The sequence below is a fragment of the Coenobita brevimanus genome, chromosome 58, assembly GCF_032717465.1.
Source record: "Coenobita brevimanus isolate Jiangsu-jjx chromosome 58, ASM3271746v2, whole genome shotgun sequence".
Classification (NCBI taxonomy): Eukaryota; Metazoa; Arthropoda; class Malacostraca; order Decapoda; family Coenobitidae; genus Coenobita; species Coenobita brevimanus.
The window spans coordinates 25,290,228-25,308,144 of NC_137011.1; the positions used below are offsets into that span (position 1 = coordinate 25,290,228).

The 17,917-nt window shown below is 41.4% G+C and overlaps 1 protein-coding gene across 1 annotated transcript in view; it reads right to left on the reverse strand.

Annotated features, from left to right (window-relative positions):
* Positions 1-14,898, reverse strand: part of LOC145402695 (uncharacterized) — a 79,800-nt gene extending 64,902 nt beyond the window's left edge. Inside the window, exon 1 of the mRNA XM_080274667.1 lies at positions 14,764-14,898. Coding sequence (XP_080130793.1) covers positions 14,764-14,898 — 135 coding nt within the window. The remainder of the gene's footprint in view (positions 1-14,763) is intronic.
* Positions 14,899-17,917: the final 3,019 nt, after the last annotated feature.

Genomic DNA, 17,917 nt, shown 5'->3' on the forward strand with positions numbered 1-17,917 from the left:
AGATAGAACTGTCGTTACCCAGAATAAAACCCATTTTTCATTCTGTCCGACGAGACGGTAACCTGAGATAAATAAACGCCTTCGTCATCGGCCAAAGGAATAATTCCTTGTTTACCTCGAGCACGTTATTTACTCGTAACGCATAAAATCATGTGTATGTAGCCGAAATGAAGCCCATTATCTACGGCCTGGCAACCTCCCTGTAAAGAGTACTATTTTCTACCAACAGACTGAGTTAAGCGGTGAGACTCATCCTTCGTGTAAGGAAATCCACCCCTCCTCTGTGTGTGTGTGTGTGTGTGTGTGTGTGTGTGTGTGTGTGTGTGTGTGTGTGTGTGTGTGTGTGTGTGTTGAATTGCGAGTTATCTGACTTTTGGGGCATGGTATGCGGGTTGGTAGGTTGGTGACTGGGTGGGTGGGTTGGTTAGTGTAGGCTGGTGGTTTCACCAGCGGATTAGGTGGAATGGGTGGGCAAGGGGGAGGGAAGGGGTTGTTGGGCTGGTTAAGTGGGGTGGAGTGGGGTTCGTGCATTAAGTTGGGTGGGTGGTGGGGCTACCTGTAGGACAAGGCAAAAGACGGGTTTATGTCGTCATACTCTTGAGAGGTATGTCTGACCACTACCTGGTGGAGGGAAAGTTAAGAGTAGGTAAGAGATGGGTGAGAGCTAGGAGGGTTAGGTGTGGCAGGGAGGTTTTGAAAGTGAGTGTGTTGGATAAAAGAGAGAAAATGATTGAGTATCAGGAGAAATTGAAAGATGAATGGAATGCAATGAAAGATCAGGAAAATGGCAGTGTGGAGGAGGAATGGCAGTTGTTTAAGAGTGCTGTGGTGGGGCATGCAGAGAAGGTGAGTGATGTGAGACGTGTGGGTGGAGATGTAAGAAAAGGAAGTGAATGGTGGTGCGAGGAAGTAAGTATGGCTGCGGCTGAGATGAGACGTGCACATGAAGTGTGGCTGAAAAGGAAGGATGAGGTGTCATATGAGAGGTATAAGGAAAAGAGGAATAGGGCGAGGAAGGCTCTGCGTGATGTTGAAGTGGCATCAGATGAGAGGTTGGGTAGGTGACTGACTGAGAATTTTCAACAGAATAAGAAAATGTTCTGGAAGGAGGTTAAAAGGGTGCGAAAGGGAGAGTCTGGGAAGGAAGAGTGAGTAAAAGCAGAGGATGGAAGGATGTTAATTGAGATGGATGCAGTAAGGAAGAGATGAGGAGAGTATTTTGAAAGATTGTTGAATGTAGAGGAGGAAAGGGTGGCTGAGATTGTGGCGGATGGAAGGGTGCAAGGAATAAATGTGTTGGGAGCATTTAATGATTCTTTGATCACGAAGGAGGAAGTGGAGAAGGCAGTAAAGGAGATGAAAACAGGGAAAGCTGCAGGTATGGATGGGTGTGCCTGAAGGGTGACGGAGTGACTCTTCTTGACTGGTTAGTAAGACTGTTGAATGTGTGCTTTGGGAAACGTATGGTGCCAATTGATTGGGGAAGTGCTTGTGTGGTACCGTTGTATTGGCAAGGGTGATAAGTATGAATGTACTAGCTTTAGGGGTATAAGTCTGTTAAGTGTTGTAGGTAAGGTGTATGGTAGAGTGTTAATTATGAGAGTTAGAAAGGGTACAGAGGGAGTGATTGGTGATGATCAGTGTGGCTTTTGGAGAGGGAGGGGATGCATGGATCAGGTGTTCGCTGTGAGACAAATGTGTGAAAAATATTTAGCAAAAGGCAAGGATGTGTTTTGGGCATTCATGGATTTAGAGAAATGTATGATAGAATTGATAGGGAGGCTTTGTGGACTGTTTTAAGATTGTATGGACTTGATGGTAGGTTACTAAAAGGGGTGAAAGGTTTTTATGAAAATAGTAGAGCATGTGTAAGAATGTGAAATGCTGTGAGTGATTGGTTTCTCGTGAGAGTGGGGCTGCGACAGGGATGTGTCATGTCTCCTTGATTGTTTAATATTTATATGGATGGTGTTGTAAGGGAGGTGAATGCAAGAGTTTTTGGTGGAGGTCTGAGTCTGGTGAATGTTGATGGTGGAGAGTGGAATCTGAAGCAGCTGCTGTTTGCAGATGATACTGCACTGGTGGCTGATTCAGAGGAGAGATTGAGACAGTTGGTAGAGGAGTTTGGAAGGGTGTGTGAAAGGAGGAAACTGAAAGTAAATGAGAATAAGCGTAAAGTGATGAAGTGTACGAGATTGGTAGATGGTAGGGGGATGAATATAGTTTTGAATGGTGAGTTGCTTGAGGAGGTAGAGTGTTTTAAATATTTAGGGTCACATGTTGCTGTGGATGGAAGAACAGATGCAGAAGTGAAAATTAGAATGAATGCAGTAGGTAAGGTGCTGGGAGGAATGAAAAAAGTGTGTAAATGTCGTTCGCTTAGAATGAATGTAAAGAGAAGGCTTTATGAGGGTGTTGTGGTACCGACCGCATTATATGGGGCTGAAACATGGAATATGGGTGTAGCAGAGAGGAAAAGTTTGAATGTAATGGAGATGAGGTGTCTGAGGAGTATGTGTGGAGTGACGCGTATGGATCAAATGCGAAATGATGAAGTGCAAAGAAGAACTGGAGTTGTTCAGGAGATGGCTGGTAAAGTTGAGCAGAGGGTGTTGCGATGGTTTAGGCATAGGGAGAGAATGGATAATGAGAGATTGATGAAAAAGATAACTAGATCTGATGTTAGAAGTGTAAGGCCAAGAGGGAGACCACGAATAGGATAGATGGACACTGTGAAGTGAGTGCTGGATGCGAGAGGGATGTCTGTTGAGCAAGGAAGAGTGGCTGTGCGTGACAGAAATAAATGGAGAAATTGTGAATGAATAAATGATGATGCAGCCCTGAGGGGATATTCTCCCGCATTTGGTCTGATCAGCTAGTCATGTCAGGTGCGGGTAAGGGGATGGGTCTATTATGATGTGGCAGGGGTAAACCATTGCTGCTGTTGGGCCCTGCTGCGGATGTCACTGATTGCACTGCGCAGCTGACCCTTGTGCGGTGTGGTGTGGTGAGGTTCTGTCCCTTCTCCCCTTTGGGGCTATGATGCGAATGAATGTATTTGAATGGATGAGTAAATGTGGAGTGTGTCGTCCTGTCTCGGCTACCTCCCTTTCCTTGGGGGAAGCAGCCAAGGTATATAGATAGATAGACAGACTTTTGATACATAATATATATACTGAGTAAGGTGTGGGTATGTGCGTGGATGAGTGGGTGTGTAGGTGGATGGACAGATTGTGGGAAAAAAGGCCTCTGGGATTAGGTCACTTGAGTGAATACGTCCGAGTTGGGAATAGATCAGTGTGCGGGAAATTGGTCCACAGGGGATAATACTCTGGAATCATGCTGAAGTAGGTATATATATCCAGTGGGTCACAACAGGTCCATAGTACAATACGTCTGTTGGTTAAGAGACCTGTGTTTCAACTGCACGCATCAGTGGGTGATATAACTACGTTGGATAACAGGATTATGGGGAAAATTGGTTCATTGTGATAAATATGTCCATGGGTATACGTCCACGTAGGAAACCTGCATCCATGGAGAGACTCAAGGTCGACGGAAGAATTGGTCCGTGGGGAGAAAATACATCAATGGAGAAAATTAGTTCATGGGAAAATAGGTTTACGTAGAAAAGTAGGCGTCTTTGAAAAAAAAAAAAAAAATCATTAAGGAAAATAGGGGACTGTTCCGAGTGGTGAAAATGTCCATTGATAAAAACATTCATGGGGTGATAATAGGTCCATGGGGGCATACACGTACTGTAAACATACATGGAGATATTTAAAATAAATGGGACTTAAAATATCCAACTTTTAACAGCGATCGTTGCCTGGAATTAGGCTTACCACTGCACACCTTGGACCAAACAACCATTAGCCAGACCCTATTACCACTTCGTCATCCAGTTATTATATTTCATAATTTACCTTCATTTAGTCATTTAGGATAGAAAGCCAGCTGAAACGAAAGGAGAAATACCTGTTTAACTGTGTTAAGCATCTCATTTTTCCACCTCATTCCTCAAAAATTCACAGGCACCCACTCTCTCTCTCTCTCTCTCTCTCTCTCTCTCTCTCTCTCTCTCTCTCTCCTGGTAACAAATGAATGCTTCGAACTTGTTCACTCTGTGTTCGTTGGTTCAAAGCTAAAGGAAGTCGTGGAGTACAACCAAATATACACATTTGTCATTTGCTTGGCTCTATACGAGAAAAAGTTATTTAATGATCAATATGATATATTCGTGTAATCAGAGTCAAACCGTCAAACTAAATAATACTATTGCTTTATTAATTAGTACAAGCCCAAAGCTGAAGGGATATTTTTCAACAGAAATGCATCGAAGGCAACTTCTGTGCTCGTAAATGCGACGATGCCACATACACGGGTTGGCTGGACGAGGGTGGCTAACAACTCCTGGCCGCTATAGTACCTTGTAGAAACTTCTTCCGAATATTATTGTGAATCCAGCCGATTAGGGCAGTACTCCCAAGGTGGATGGAAAGCTGATGACGGCGAGAGCTAGAGCTCCCGTTTTATCAGCCCTTGGGACTAGATCCTGACAATTCGCCTTTGCTGTACTCTTTCAGTGTTTCAGTAACACAGAGAGTAGGCCATCATGCTCTCCAGTACAGGTTTCTCTAACTATCAACACCAAACTACATACACATTACACACTACACTTCCTTAAAAAAAATAATAATAATAATGCGTCTGATAACCAAGCCTCGGAGTTCCCAGAAGTGGGGACGATAAATGCCCACACCATCTACCCGTCTCCCGGTGAACACTTAATGAACTGCCTGACTCATTTCCTTATTTCTGCAACATTTGCGGCTTTTCCTCCAACTTTCTCTCTGTTGAGCACCACCTCTCCTCCTCTAAACCTCACCTTCTTTCCTTAACTGAGACAGTTGTCTAAGGCAACTGATAGGAAACCCTTTTCTGTATCATCCTACTTTCTCTATACTCATTTAAAAGCCAAAGTTGGTTATCGTGTATATGCACACAACAAATTATGTTGCACTCGTGTTCCTGAACTCATTTCTTCTGAATTCTCTGCTCTCTGGCTTTGACTTTCCTGTTTTTATCTGACTACATATATTTGTGCTATTTACGTTTCCCCTAATTCTACTATGAAAATTTTTTCAAGAATCTTACTTCTGCAGTGGAACACACCCTATCCGTTTCGTCTTTCTCTGAAATCTCCATTCTAGGAGATATCAATGTTGACACCACCTTTGGCTCTCCTCTCCTTTCACTGATCCACCTGGTGAACAATCCTACATCTTTTCTATCTACAATAACCTAGTGTAACTTGTACACACTGAGGTGGTTTGGCCATGTGGAGAGGATGGAGGGTGAAAGACTGACGAAGAGAGTGTATGTGAGTGAGGTGGAGGGGGGAAGAGGGAGGGGGAGGCCGAGGATGAGATGGAGGGATGGGGTGGAGAGGTATATGAGAGAGGGAGGTGTGAGTTGGGAGAAGGGCAGTGAAATGGCGGGGGACAGGGCGACTTGGAGGCGATTTGTTTGTGGCTACCCCAAACGGGATTGAGGCGTCTGGCAATAGATAGATAGATAGAACTTGTACAGCACCCCACCCGTATCCCTGACCGCCTTGGAGAGAGTTCCAGCATAACTAACCTCTTCCTTACAACTAATCCTTCTGCTTATGCTGTTATTCTTTGCTTTCTGTTGGGTTTCTCCAATCACAATCTTCTTACCTAAACCTGTCCATCGTTCCAGTACTGCCTGTGGACCATCAAAAGATATGTCGGTTGTGGCACTTCGGAGTTACTTATTGGGATGCCCTCGGGCAGTACTTCTTTGATTTTCCCTGGAATGATTATTGTTTCCTTGGCCGGAAGCGATCTGTGTGAGCCATGCGCATTACATAGGTTATTTGTTCAGATATGGAAGCATACATTCCTTTCTCATATCCTCTGACTAATGCAAAAAAAGCCTTCATTTAATCAAACTTGTTTTAATGCAATCCACAACAAGGAGACGGGATGTAAATGGTACTGGAGCCAACCCACCCCTAAATCACATTTTTTGTGTGTTTATGCTCGGAATTATCCTAAGTCTCTTCTTCTCTCTGTTAAAAATAATTTCATCTGTACTAAATGATCTCAGCTCTCCAACTCGAATTCTTCCCGCTCCTTCTGACACCTTGCCAAAAGCTCACTAACAACTTTACCTCATCATCCTCCTCTTCTCTTTTCTACTCTTATGGGCCTGTAGCTGTTTCTTCTACTGATAAAGTGGAACTCTTCACTCAAACTTTCTCCTGCAATTCTTCCTTTGATGATTCCGGTAATGTTCCTCCATTGCTTCCTTCCTCTGACTTCCTCATGGCTGACATTAACATTTCTTCAACTGAAGTATTTTCTGCCATCCTCAGTACTATCAGGGCGTATGGGCCTGATGGGGTCCCTCCTGTTGTTCTCAAGAACTTTGCTTCTGTGTTTACACCCTGCCTAGGTAAACTCTTTCACCTTTGTCCATCAACCTTTCCTTCTTCCTGGAAGTTTGCTCTCATTCGGCCAGTCCCAAAGAAGGGTGACCATTCCCAACCGTCTAACTATTGCCAAACTATTGCCCAATTGCTTTAACGTCCTGTGTCTCAAAAGTTTTCGAGTCTATTCTTAACAGAAAAACGTTAAAACATATTTCCTATCACAACATTCTTTCTGACCATCAGTATGGTTTCCATCAGGGTTGCTCCAATGGTAAACTTCTCACCTACCTTTCAGACTCCTAGTCATCCTCCTTTCGGGACTTTGATGAAAGCTTTGCATTGCACTTGACATCTCAAAGGCTTTTAATCGAGTCTGGCATAAATCTTTAATTTCCAAACTCCCATCTTACGGCCTCTATCCTTCTACCTGTGCCTCCATTTATAGCTTTCTTTCTGGTCCTTCTATAGCTGCTGCTGTAGATGGCTAGCGTTCGTCTCCTAGATCTATCGACAGTGGTGTTCCTCAAGGCTCTGTCCTATCACCAACCCTTCCTATTATTCATCAATGACCTTCTAAGCTATACATCTATCTCTGTCGATGCATAACCTGATGACTCCACCCTTAACTTTCCATCTGGTTCCTGCAATGTCCATCTCAGCAGTTGCCTAAACAGACAAGGGATGAGACTATGGCAGACCTCATGTCTGACTTGGCTGGTATCTCTGACTGGGGTAAAGGTAATTTTGTTTGTGATACACCAAAGACTCAATTCTTACACTTTTCAACCCAACAAAATCTTCCATAAGAGTACCCATTAATATTCAGTCCCCGCTGCACTAATTCTTAGCAACCCAATTACCTTATGTAAGTCATTTTTTCAGACTTTTTATTTTAATATTGACTTTATTCATTAGATCAAGTGTTTCTCAGTTTGAACTCTTCATCACTCTCGTCTTTGTGTTATTTATGCCTCCTAGGTGGGTGTCCAGCTGGCGATAAATTGCCAGCACCATGACAGGCAGACGAAAATTAATCCATCATTGCTGGGCTACAAACAAGTTGCGGTATTTGGCAACTGCGGTATGGCAGTGTTTGGCAATAGCTCTGATGGTGTAGTGGGAGAGTCAATGTTCCCATGGTACCACTGACGCTTTCTCGTACTTGAAATTATGGCACTGAGATTCCTCGTGTCATATGAGTGATCAGCGTGGCCAGGGGTAACCTGCATTTCGCCTCGTATGAGGCAATGAGCTTGTCGGAGGTTTTTAACATCCAGATTAATCCTGCATCATCCTTAAACATACTTGGGGTTTCATTCTCTCGGGATTTATATTGGAAACATTATTTTACACCTCAAAAATCTGCTTCCTAGAGAATAGGTGAGTTCAGCCGACTCCATACCTTCTTTATCCCTCCACAGTTGTTGACTTTATACACCCATGTGTAGAGTACAACTCTCATGTGTGGGGAGGCTCCCCACATACTGCTCTTGTCACTAGGGTGGAGTCAAAGACTTTTCGTCTCATTAACTCTCCTCCTTTTACTGGTTCCCTTCAGCCTCTGTCTCTTCGCTTCATTATCTCTCATCTACCGCTTCTTCAATGGTCACTGCTCTCTGAACGGTCTGCTTGCATCTCTCCACCTCCACAAGCGTGTATCACCCATCTAGCAACAAACTCTCATCCTGACTCTATAATGTAAGAGTTAATCGTTACCCCAATCCTTTATTTAGGCAAGAGATCAGCACTGGAACTGTCTCCCCTAGTTTGTATTTCGTACTTCCTATGATCATCAGTCTTTCAAACGCGGTGTGTCCAGGCATCTCGAAATTAACGGATCTTGATTTTGTCTCTCTGTTGTATTGTTTTTGTTTTCTAATTCAAGGAATGGTTTATGGGCTCATGAACTTTGGTTCCTTTTTCCTTCCATTAAAAAAAAATCCTCCCAGGGCCTTAATAAGAGGGTCTACCCGGTCTAGGAACATAAGAACGATGTAAGTTGTCACAGAACATAAAATGCTTAATTTGTTCACATTGGTGAGTATAACCACTTGCCTAACTGCGAGGAGGCACAAATAGTACACAAGGGATTAACTAACGTGTAAAGAGGGCTATGGAAGCAGCTCTCATTTGTTCAAACAAGTGTAGCACAACTAACCATCCTGATGGCCTTCTGGCATGGGGGTGGCCTAACGCAGAAATGGCAGTCATATATATATATATATATATATATATATATTGCAGGAAAATAAGTTACCTCACCCTCTAGTTCTCACTGTCGCCTTCGAAGTAGTCCGCTTGTGCATGTATACAGTGGTTCCAGCATTTTTTCCACGAGTCCATGCATCCCTGGAAGGCTTCAGTTGTGATGGTCTTAACACCTCCTGCGATACTGTCTGGATCTCCTCAGACGAGTCAAATCGACGCCTTTTCAGTCGTAATTTCAGCTTGGGAAACAGAAATAAGTCACAGGGGGCAAGGTCAGGCGAATAGGGTGGGTGGGGAATGACTACCTTGATAGTGGTAGCCAGGAATTACCGGACAACAATTGATGTGTGGGTGGGGGCGTTGTCATGATGCAGGATCCAGTCCTTGTTCTTCCATTGTTCTGGATGTTTGTGGCGGATGTTCTACCTCAGACGCTGCAAAACTTTCCACTGACAGACTAACCGTGTGAGGCGAATTCCTTGTTAACAATCCTTTGGATATCGAAAAAAAAAATAAAATTCAACATTGATTTCACATTGCTGCGCAATTGGTCCGCCATTGCAAAACTGCCAAACCACCTACACACCACGTTACGATAGTAAGCATAGCTCAACAACACGTCCGCTCATTGACAGGGCTGGACCCACACTGATGCACAAGGGGTGCTGTTGACTCCTCCTAGCAGCAGAAGGAAAAACTGCAAATGGTTGGCTCCCTCTATTCAAATTACTGGAACCTTTGGGTTTCACCTCTCTCTCTCTCTCTAGATAGACAGATAGATAGATATAGATATAGCTATATAAGTATAATATATATATATATATATATATATATATATATATATATATATATATATATATATATATCTTTAATTCTATCTATCTACATATCATCTCTCTCTCTCTCTCTCTCTCTCTCTGTATATATATATATATATATATATATATATATATATATATATGAAAATTTATAAATTTCTAGTCGGGAATCGTACCCGTGACCCGTAAATAGCAGCCAGGCATTCTTCCGTATGTATGCACGTATACTGTGTGTTTCTTCAGCAATTGAGAAGATGCTTGTGTACTGACTGGGATAGATTAAAACTACGAGGTAGCTTGCCGAGTGCCATTGGGATAAGCAATTAAAAATGACTGGAATATGTGTCATCATGTGGGTTGGGTTTGAGAAATATCCTCCCATAACGGATTTACCTAATTTTTCGTAGAATTCAGGTGTCTAGGGTTTTATCAAGTCACGGAAGAACCATATGGTGCCTGTTTCCTGCCTAGATGTCCCGAGTTCGATTGACGGCCAGAGCGTTAAAAACTTTCCACATACCCATGTGCAATGTGTTTCTCATATATATATATATATATATATATATATATATATATATATATATATATATATATAATGTTAGGGTTATGACTAGAAAAATAATAACTAACCTGCAGCGGGAATCGATAAGCATTTTGGTACATAATATGTTACAAATGTATTAGTCAATTCGCTTAATTCCATCAAAAGATCCCCCACATCAAGTCAAATTGTTTTGCAAAAAACACGAAACTCGTAAAACTTAGGATGGACACTACATAATTACAGTTTATTTGTTGCCACAAACTTTACATCTAACCATGTCCTTCTTGCACTTTCCACTCAGCTCCTCCATCAGTTTTACTGCCCTTTCAGCAATGCTGTTGGTCCGTGGTATGTTCAGCACAGATCTTTCCTTGCTCCAGTGGGTTTCAAGGCACTTCAGTACGCTAGGGATCTTGAATTCTTTAATGCTGGTCAGTAGGTTTTTTATGGGACATCTATTTGAATTTCTGAATAGAAAACCACGCCTCTTCCCATCCATAGGCAATAAAGCATGCTGGTATCTCCAATGTGCCTCTCCAGTTTGGAAGCAGAATATACATGATTAGGGTGTAAATTGCCCTTGAATTCCAGTGGGCGCTATGTACTGACGGTAGTTTCCTCCATTTGATTTTCGGAAATGCCCCTTGTTCCCTGTAGAATTGGAATGCTTTGCACAGTTCATACAGGAATTTGAAGTCCTCTCTCCATCAAGGATTTTCACCAGTTTCCATTTTCTTACCTGCTTCAAAAGAACTTTGTAGTTCCACATACTTTTCAGTCAGTTCCTCATCAAACTCGTAATTCACATTTGGCATAAAGGATACCTTTGTCACGAATAAGTCCAAAACATGCTTCATGATCCTGTCCAGTCTATGATGCTGACATCCAATATATTGTGGTTTGTCCAAACCCTTTTCAGCCATTTTTTCTATACGCTAACCACAACACAATTCATATGTCCTGTGTTTACAGCCATTATATCACAAATGATCATTTTCAATACGTGACCAGGCATCATAATCATCTAGAACTTTCTAAAGGCCATTGAAAATATCCTGAGCTGATCCACTATTGCATTTTATGATTCCCAATCTGATCTTCCTAGTTTTGCTTTGAAGATAGACTACCTGGTACTCTCTAGTGGTTATTTTCTTTTTTCCATCAAAATGCAAACAATAGTTTTTCTCTTGTAATAGCGATACGACTTTTTCCTTCTTTTTTCTCCAGCCCTGACAACGCCACGCCATTCACCAGATAGTGTAGGTGTTAAACCGGGATGCCTTCATTATCGAGAGTTGAACTCACACTAGATGCTTAATTAGTTGACAACGAATGACCTGTTACCAATTTCGTTGCATGGTATGTTGAAGATGGCATCTTCCTTGTACTTGGGGCTTCTTCATTGGTACTGTTCTCTGTATCACTTGTGTTGACACTTCAGGTAGTATCTTCAGTTTCATTCTCATAATTATAATGTACCAACTTGCTGTGTTATTGAAGTATCACTTGTTTCACAGTGTTTTTGCCTCATTGATGGATGGATTGTGGATAATGCTGCAAGTATATGTGTCGTGTATTAACTTTTCCATCAGATGTACCTTCTTTATGATGCAGTTCCCTAGCTTCCCGGCAAAGCCATTCCCCATCAACTCTGGTTATGTCAAAAAGATTTTTCAACGCGTTTTGCAACACTTCTTTCGGTCTTCTTTGGTAGCGTTCATATTCACTGATCAGTTTGTTCAGCAGTACTTTAATCACCTGTTGACTCAATGCAGAAAAACTAAACTTTTGCTATAAATGGATTAGTTCACCATATATTTGCTGAATCATGCTTTTCTTCAGTTTATCCTCTTCTAATACTACATGATACCTTCCGAATATATAACATTATGAAGCCATTCTGACAGTCAAACTTCCTATCATGGGTAGATTACGCCACTTCGTATACTTTGACTTTGGTAGGCTTGCACCCCATTTCTGCGCGTTCTTCACGACAGAATCACAAGATCTGAAGTATGCCATGGTATTGCCATCTCAATAAACACTAGGTACCCTGCAAACAAAAATATAGTAGAAATATATCGATTTTGATGAAACGGCACCAATTGTAAAAAATGTGCAAATTTAGCCCCGTGAAAAATGTTTCTGTGGGAGACTTTTTAAAGGCAAATTCAAAACCAACATCATACTTGTCATTTATACATTAAAGTTCATCACCCAGCATAGCAGGGTTTTCAAATTAGGGAAAATAATTTTTTGTCATAACCCTAAAAATGTGTGTATATATGTATAAATATATCTATATATATCTATCTATCTATCTATCTATCTATCTATATATATATATATATATATATATATATATATATATATTGTACCAGACACCACAGATCAGGCCTGGCACACTTGTAGGAGATGAGTAGTTGCAATGTGTATAGTGCATCGTCTCGATGTTTGGGGTAGCTGGCTTCACCGTGATCACACTGTGTCGCTGGCTGGTATTTTCCTTGATTCCCTCTCCTTCCTTACTTTACTCATAGCACTCTATACTGTATATAATCTTCCACTATGTATTAGATATGGAGGTTAAAAAGTCTGGTATAGCAAAATAATCTTTGACGATACACAACAGTATTTGGGGGAGGCGGTGGCTCAATCGGTAGAGAGATGTCCTGCAGTCCTAATGGACCCGGGTTCAAATTCTGCTGGGGCAGGGAACAGTTTAAGGATTTGAACTTCATATCAGACTTTACTGATCTACCAGAAGAACCGCCGACATGTCGTAAAAATACCCCCGCTAATACCAATACACCAGTCCTGTATGAGACAGCCCTAGCATGTATTCAGTATGGACGGTGGGTGTTAGCACCGAAGTGGTGACATGTAGAGGTGTACGGTACGTAGGAGGACTACTGGGCCTTGAAAGCAGGCCGTGAAGCCTATGCCCAGAGTCGGTCACATTAAAAAAAAAAAAAATAGTTACGAACAAAGGTTACACAGTATAAGTCTGAGTGCTGTATCACTACATCTTACTATCCCCACTCCCTGGCTATTACTGCCGGCTCTAAGCTCACAGTGGGGCGTGGGAATGAAGCTGACAATGCATCGAATGTTCGATGCTGATGCATGTGAGGCAAGCTATGTGGTGCTATGTTGCTATGTGAATCTTAAGATATGCTAAAAGTAAGTCTGACGTAAGTTATGATATACACATATACTCTGCAGGTAAATAAGATAATGAGAAATATAGGTGATACTGATATATGAAAGCAAAAATATGGATACAACTAGTACATTGCTCGGCCACGTAAAGTAGGACTGTCTTCAGGCCGACAAAACTGAAATAGGACTGTGATAATATATTCCTACAATCTAGCTAACCTGTCGTGGGGCAGGGGGTGGTGGAACCACTTATAGTCTTGACGCCTCACGTATGTCGTGAAGGCGATCCTCTGGACGCTTGAGACACCAACAAAAGACACAGACAATGATTAACAACTCCTCGACAGGGACGGAAATCGTAGGGCACAACACATGAGGGTGAATGAGTGATGGGACAGAGGATATAAGGACATCACTGTCATACAAGTAGGACAACACCTTCAAACTTTCAGACACCACAGTTAGATTATCAGAATGAACATCAAAGGACGGGGTCAGTGGAACCAAAGAACTAGGTAGAACTGCCTGAAAACAAGATGTTGCCTGTTAGGAAGGGTAGAAATCGCTGATGAACGAATTTCACATGAATCAGGAGCGACATAATAGCCTTCCACAATGACACAGTTACTACGATGAGAACACAATAGTGTAACACTTGCGGGCTCTCTGAAGTAGAAGAACTGATTACTGCCAACGTGCGCATGGTAGACCGGCCATTCAGGACCCACAGGTTCAAACTGACAGATGTGATGGATCAGGTCTGAGTGATTACGCACTACGGCTAATTCACAAGGTGCTTACTTTGATGGCAACAGATCAAACAAGTAAGCAGGACAAATGTGAACGTGCAGATAACTTGACTTACAAGGGCTCAATACTGTTTGGCTATTGAATGCAACAGACATATAATCATCTACCACAAGAAACATGTTTGACTGGGAAACAAGACTGGTCAATGAATCACTGATGCGCATCGAGAAGGGAGTGACACTGTAAGCTGAATAAGTTACATCTGATTTCAAGGGAATGTGAACCAGTATTTGTGAGTCAGTGAGGGTTGCTTCCAACAAGGGGTAATAAAATTCTAAGTGACTACCCACAGAGTGCGGGGTCAAACTGAAATTAGCATGCACAAACTGAGTAGCAGACCTCAAACGATCTAGTGGTAGTGGTTCTGCATCATCACGGCCAGGCCCGGCATTGACAAGGGAGGTGATTACTATGGAACACCACCTCTGTAGTATGGAAATGTCTGAATCTAACTGTGCAAGGTATTGAGTGAGAAGGAACAAGTTCTCATAAGTGGCAACCTGAGACCCAAGACTATGAAACGGGTTGTTAGTACATTAGCATGATCAACAACAATGTCCAGGTGAGTTCTAAATTTCACAAACTCAGCATACTTATATATTAGAAGCTTATTCTGTGATTCGACTACCTGAGCTATCACATTCAGTTTTTGCCTAAAGCAGACACATCAGATCTCTGAGCAGTGCCAAAGAGCTTGTTGAGTATCAATCCTCCCAAGTCAAATAATCCTCGACGTTGAAGGAAGAATGCAGATTTCTGACCCGCATCAAGAGAGTTGGTGGGGAACTGGTTGAACAGGTCAAGGATTCGGTCAGAAGTGTGTCCATCCTCTCAACAGCTAGATTAAGAGACGTGGCCAGCGCTGGATCCAGGGCACTAACGTTCGTGGAGTCCATGGTGAGGAGGGGGTTGAAAGAACCCTCTCAAACCATCTAAATGTTGGGCCAGTACAGGTATCTGCACCGAGACCTGACCCATTGGGGATATGTCATATCTGACGTTGACCACATCCTTCACAATCAGAACGGAGCCCTCTGGAGCCACAAGCGCAACAGGACACACCAGACTAGGAACAGGTGTGGTAGGTCTCCATATTATAATTGCAAATCATACTAGATAGATAGATAAATAGATAGATAGAGAGACAGATAGAAGCAGGAAGTCAAATGATGAGAAGGTGTTGTGTCTGCGAGAATCGAGCAGTGCTAAGCATGCTTACACACTCTTAACACTGAGGAAAGCTGACGACAGCGGCCAGTAAGGAGATGATGCAGTTAGCTGTCAGCAGTCCTCTCGTGAACAAAGATCTAGTCCACCCCTGCTATACCAGAATTTAGGAAAGAGAGCTCAGACCTAGATTAGCCACCGAACAGGCTAGAGAGAAGGAGACAAGCGACCCTAGAGAGAGGTCGAGACGGAGATTAGCCTTAGAACAGAAAGAGAGAGAGATAGCGAGACAGGGAGGTAGCTACCCGGGACTTATACTGTTATACCTGTTTAATATTTCCAAGACAAATAAAAATAGTCCCATACTATTCTTTACCTCTCCCGTCACTACATGACATCTGGTGGGGAAACTACTACAAGATATAAAAGCCGCTCGACCACAAGTCTAAAATATACGCCTCTACAAGCAAATACAAAGTCGCTGCTTTATGATACAAAGTCTTTATGACATTTGGTAGCAGCGAACGTATACGAACCTCGTCTACGAATCAACATTAAATTCCTACAAAATATCAAGATTGTAAAGAACCAACAATATCTGCTCTTGACAGTATTCTCTCCATCATGCCCCCTCCGTCTCCCAGATCATTACGCTGATGCAGAGGTCAAGAGATCACTCGACGCCTTGCAAGTAGCTTAACGACAAACCAGCAAATCTGCGGACATCGTCTCCGAATTAAAAGCAAATTTCTACAAAAGCAACCGAGACTACAAGATTAGCTTCAGTTCTACAAAGTCTACAGCCATCTACAATCAACTACAGCCATCTACAATCAACTACAATTAACAACTCTACGTCGTCTGTATAATCTTCTACACGCACCTACAAGTAGCGGCAGTCTTCATCCCTCAACGAGTAAATCGCTAGAGAAAAGGACCGAAAAAACTTCCACATAGAATAAAGGAAACAAACAAACGAAGAGTGAGAGACGACTCACAACTCATAACCACCAGACCTCACTCTCCTCTCTCTGCTACATCCACCCAACCCCCAACGCTACGCAGGTGTGAAGAGGTCAGGACGACGAAGCAAACACCAAGTCCATATTCACAACTCATCTTACTCACTCGTCTTCACTCAAGTTACTCATCGCTACTCATTCACTCACCACAGCTACCAGTGTGGGAAGTTGAGGTCATCATGCATGCTTGCTGAACAGACGCCACGTCAGTCAACACACCACCTGCACCACCACTCACACCATTCCCACCACGGTAAAATTAGTGAGTTACATAGTTACTTCATTTATACAATACACAGTGATAGACAATAAGCTTCTGCACAAACATATAAAACGTGCTGTATAGTTACAGCTTAAATACACATACTTACTTCAGTTATCTGCATAACTCAATCACTAAATAATCACCAACAATAAATATTCTACACTGTATATATTCATTCATTTATTATAACATTTATTTACTACCAACGAGTGTTACCATTTATACCTACGTAAAATACGTGTTTCATACATACAACTATACATTAATTATATCTACAAAGTAATAAAGAAAATATACAATCACAGTTACTCAGTGAGCAATTAAAAGAACTGTATTAAACATTTATTAATTAAAGCTACCTAGTGGAAACAGACAAATTAAGTTACAAGGTAACCTAGAGAAGAAAAAAAAAAGGCCAACACAAATGCCGTTAGCAAGAGTGAACATCTTCAACACAATCGAGAAGACAATGATTTCCACACAGTGCTGACACACATATTACCCACGATAGGTACAGGTGAACAACAAGTCAGTGTGTATAGTTAACACTGTATATAGTGTATATATTTTTTATATAAAATAACAAAATATGGGACTATATAATATCATTTTATAGTATCTGTGCAATATAAACTAAACTTTGAAAAAGTATCCCAAGAAAATTAGTCAGCAATTATGCAACCATGAACAACATGGAAAAAGTGTACACAAGCAAAGAGAAACAAACTATGGAAAATCAATACATACAAAAAAAAAAAAAAAATAAGAAAAGAAAAGGAAAGGAAAGAAAGAAAAGTAAGAAGGAAAAAAGAGAAATAAAGTAAGATCACATAACAAACAAATGAAAATAAGTGTAAATGTTACTATATATGCCAAAATACCACATAAACTACAAACAAAAAAGCAAATTGTGTCTCCACAAACAAGTGGCATGACACATCATCACTATCATCGACCGCAGCATATGTTAGGACTGCAGTTATTACAATTATGTTACTCCATATTATAATTATGTAACTACAAACGATATGTAACAATTATGTAACGACAAACGATTGCATTATGTTACACTAACTACAATTATGTACCTACAAACGATATGTAACAATTATGTAACGACAAACGATTGCATTATGTTACACTAACTACAATTATGTACCTACAAACGATATGTAACAATTATGTAACGACAAACGATTGCATTATGTTACACTTTGCCAATTATGTAACAGTTGCATTAACAAGATGTAACTTTTATATAACTTTAACTACAATTATTTACCTACAAACGATATGTAACAATTATGTAACGACAAACGATTGCATTATGTTACACTTTGCCAATTATGTAACAGTTGCATTAACAAGATGTAACTTTTATGTAACTTTAACAACAATTATGTACCTACAAACGATATGTAACAATTATGTAACGACAAAACAGTTGCATTAACAAGATGT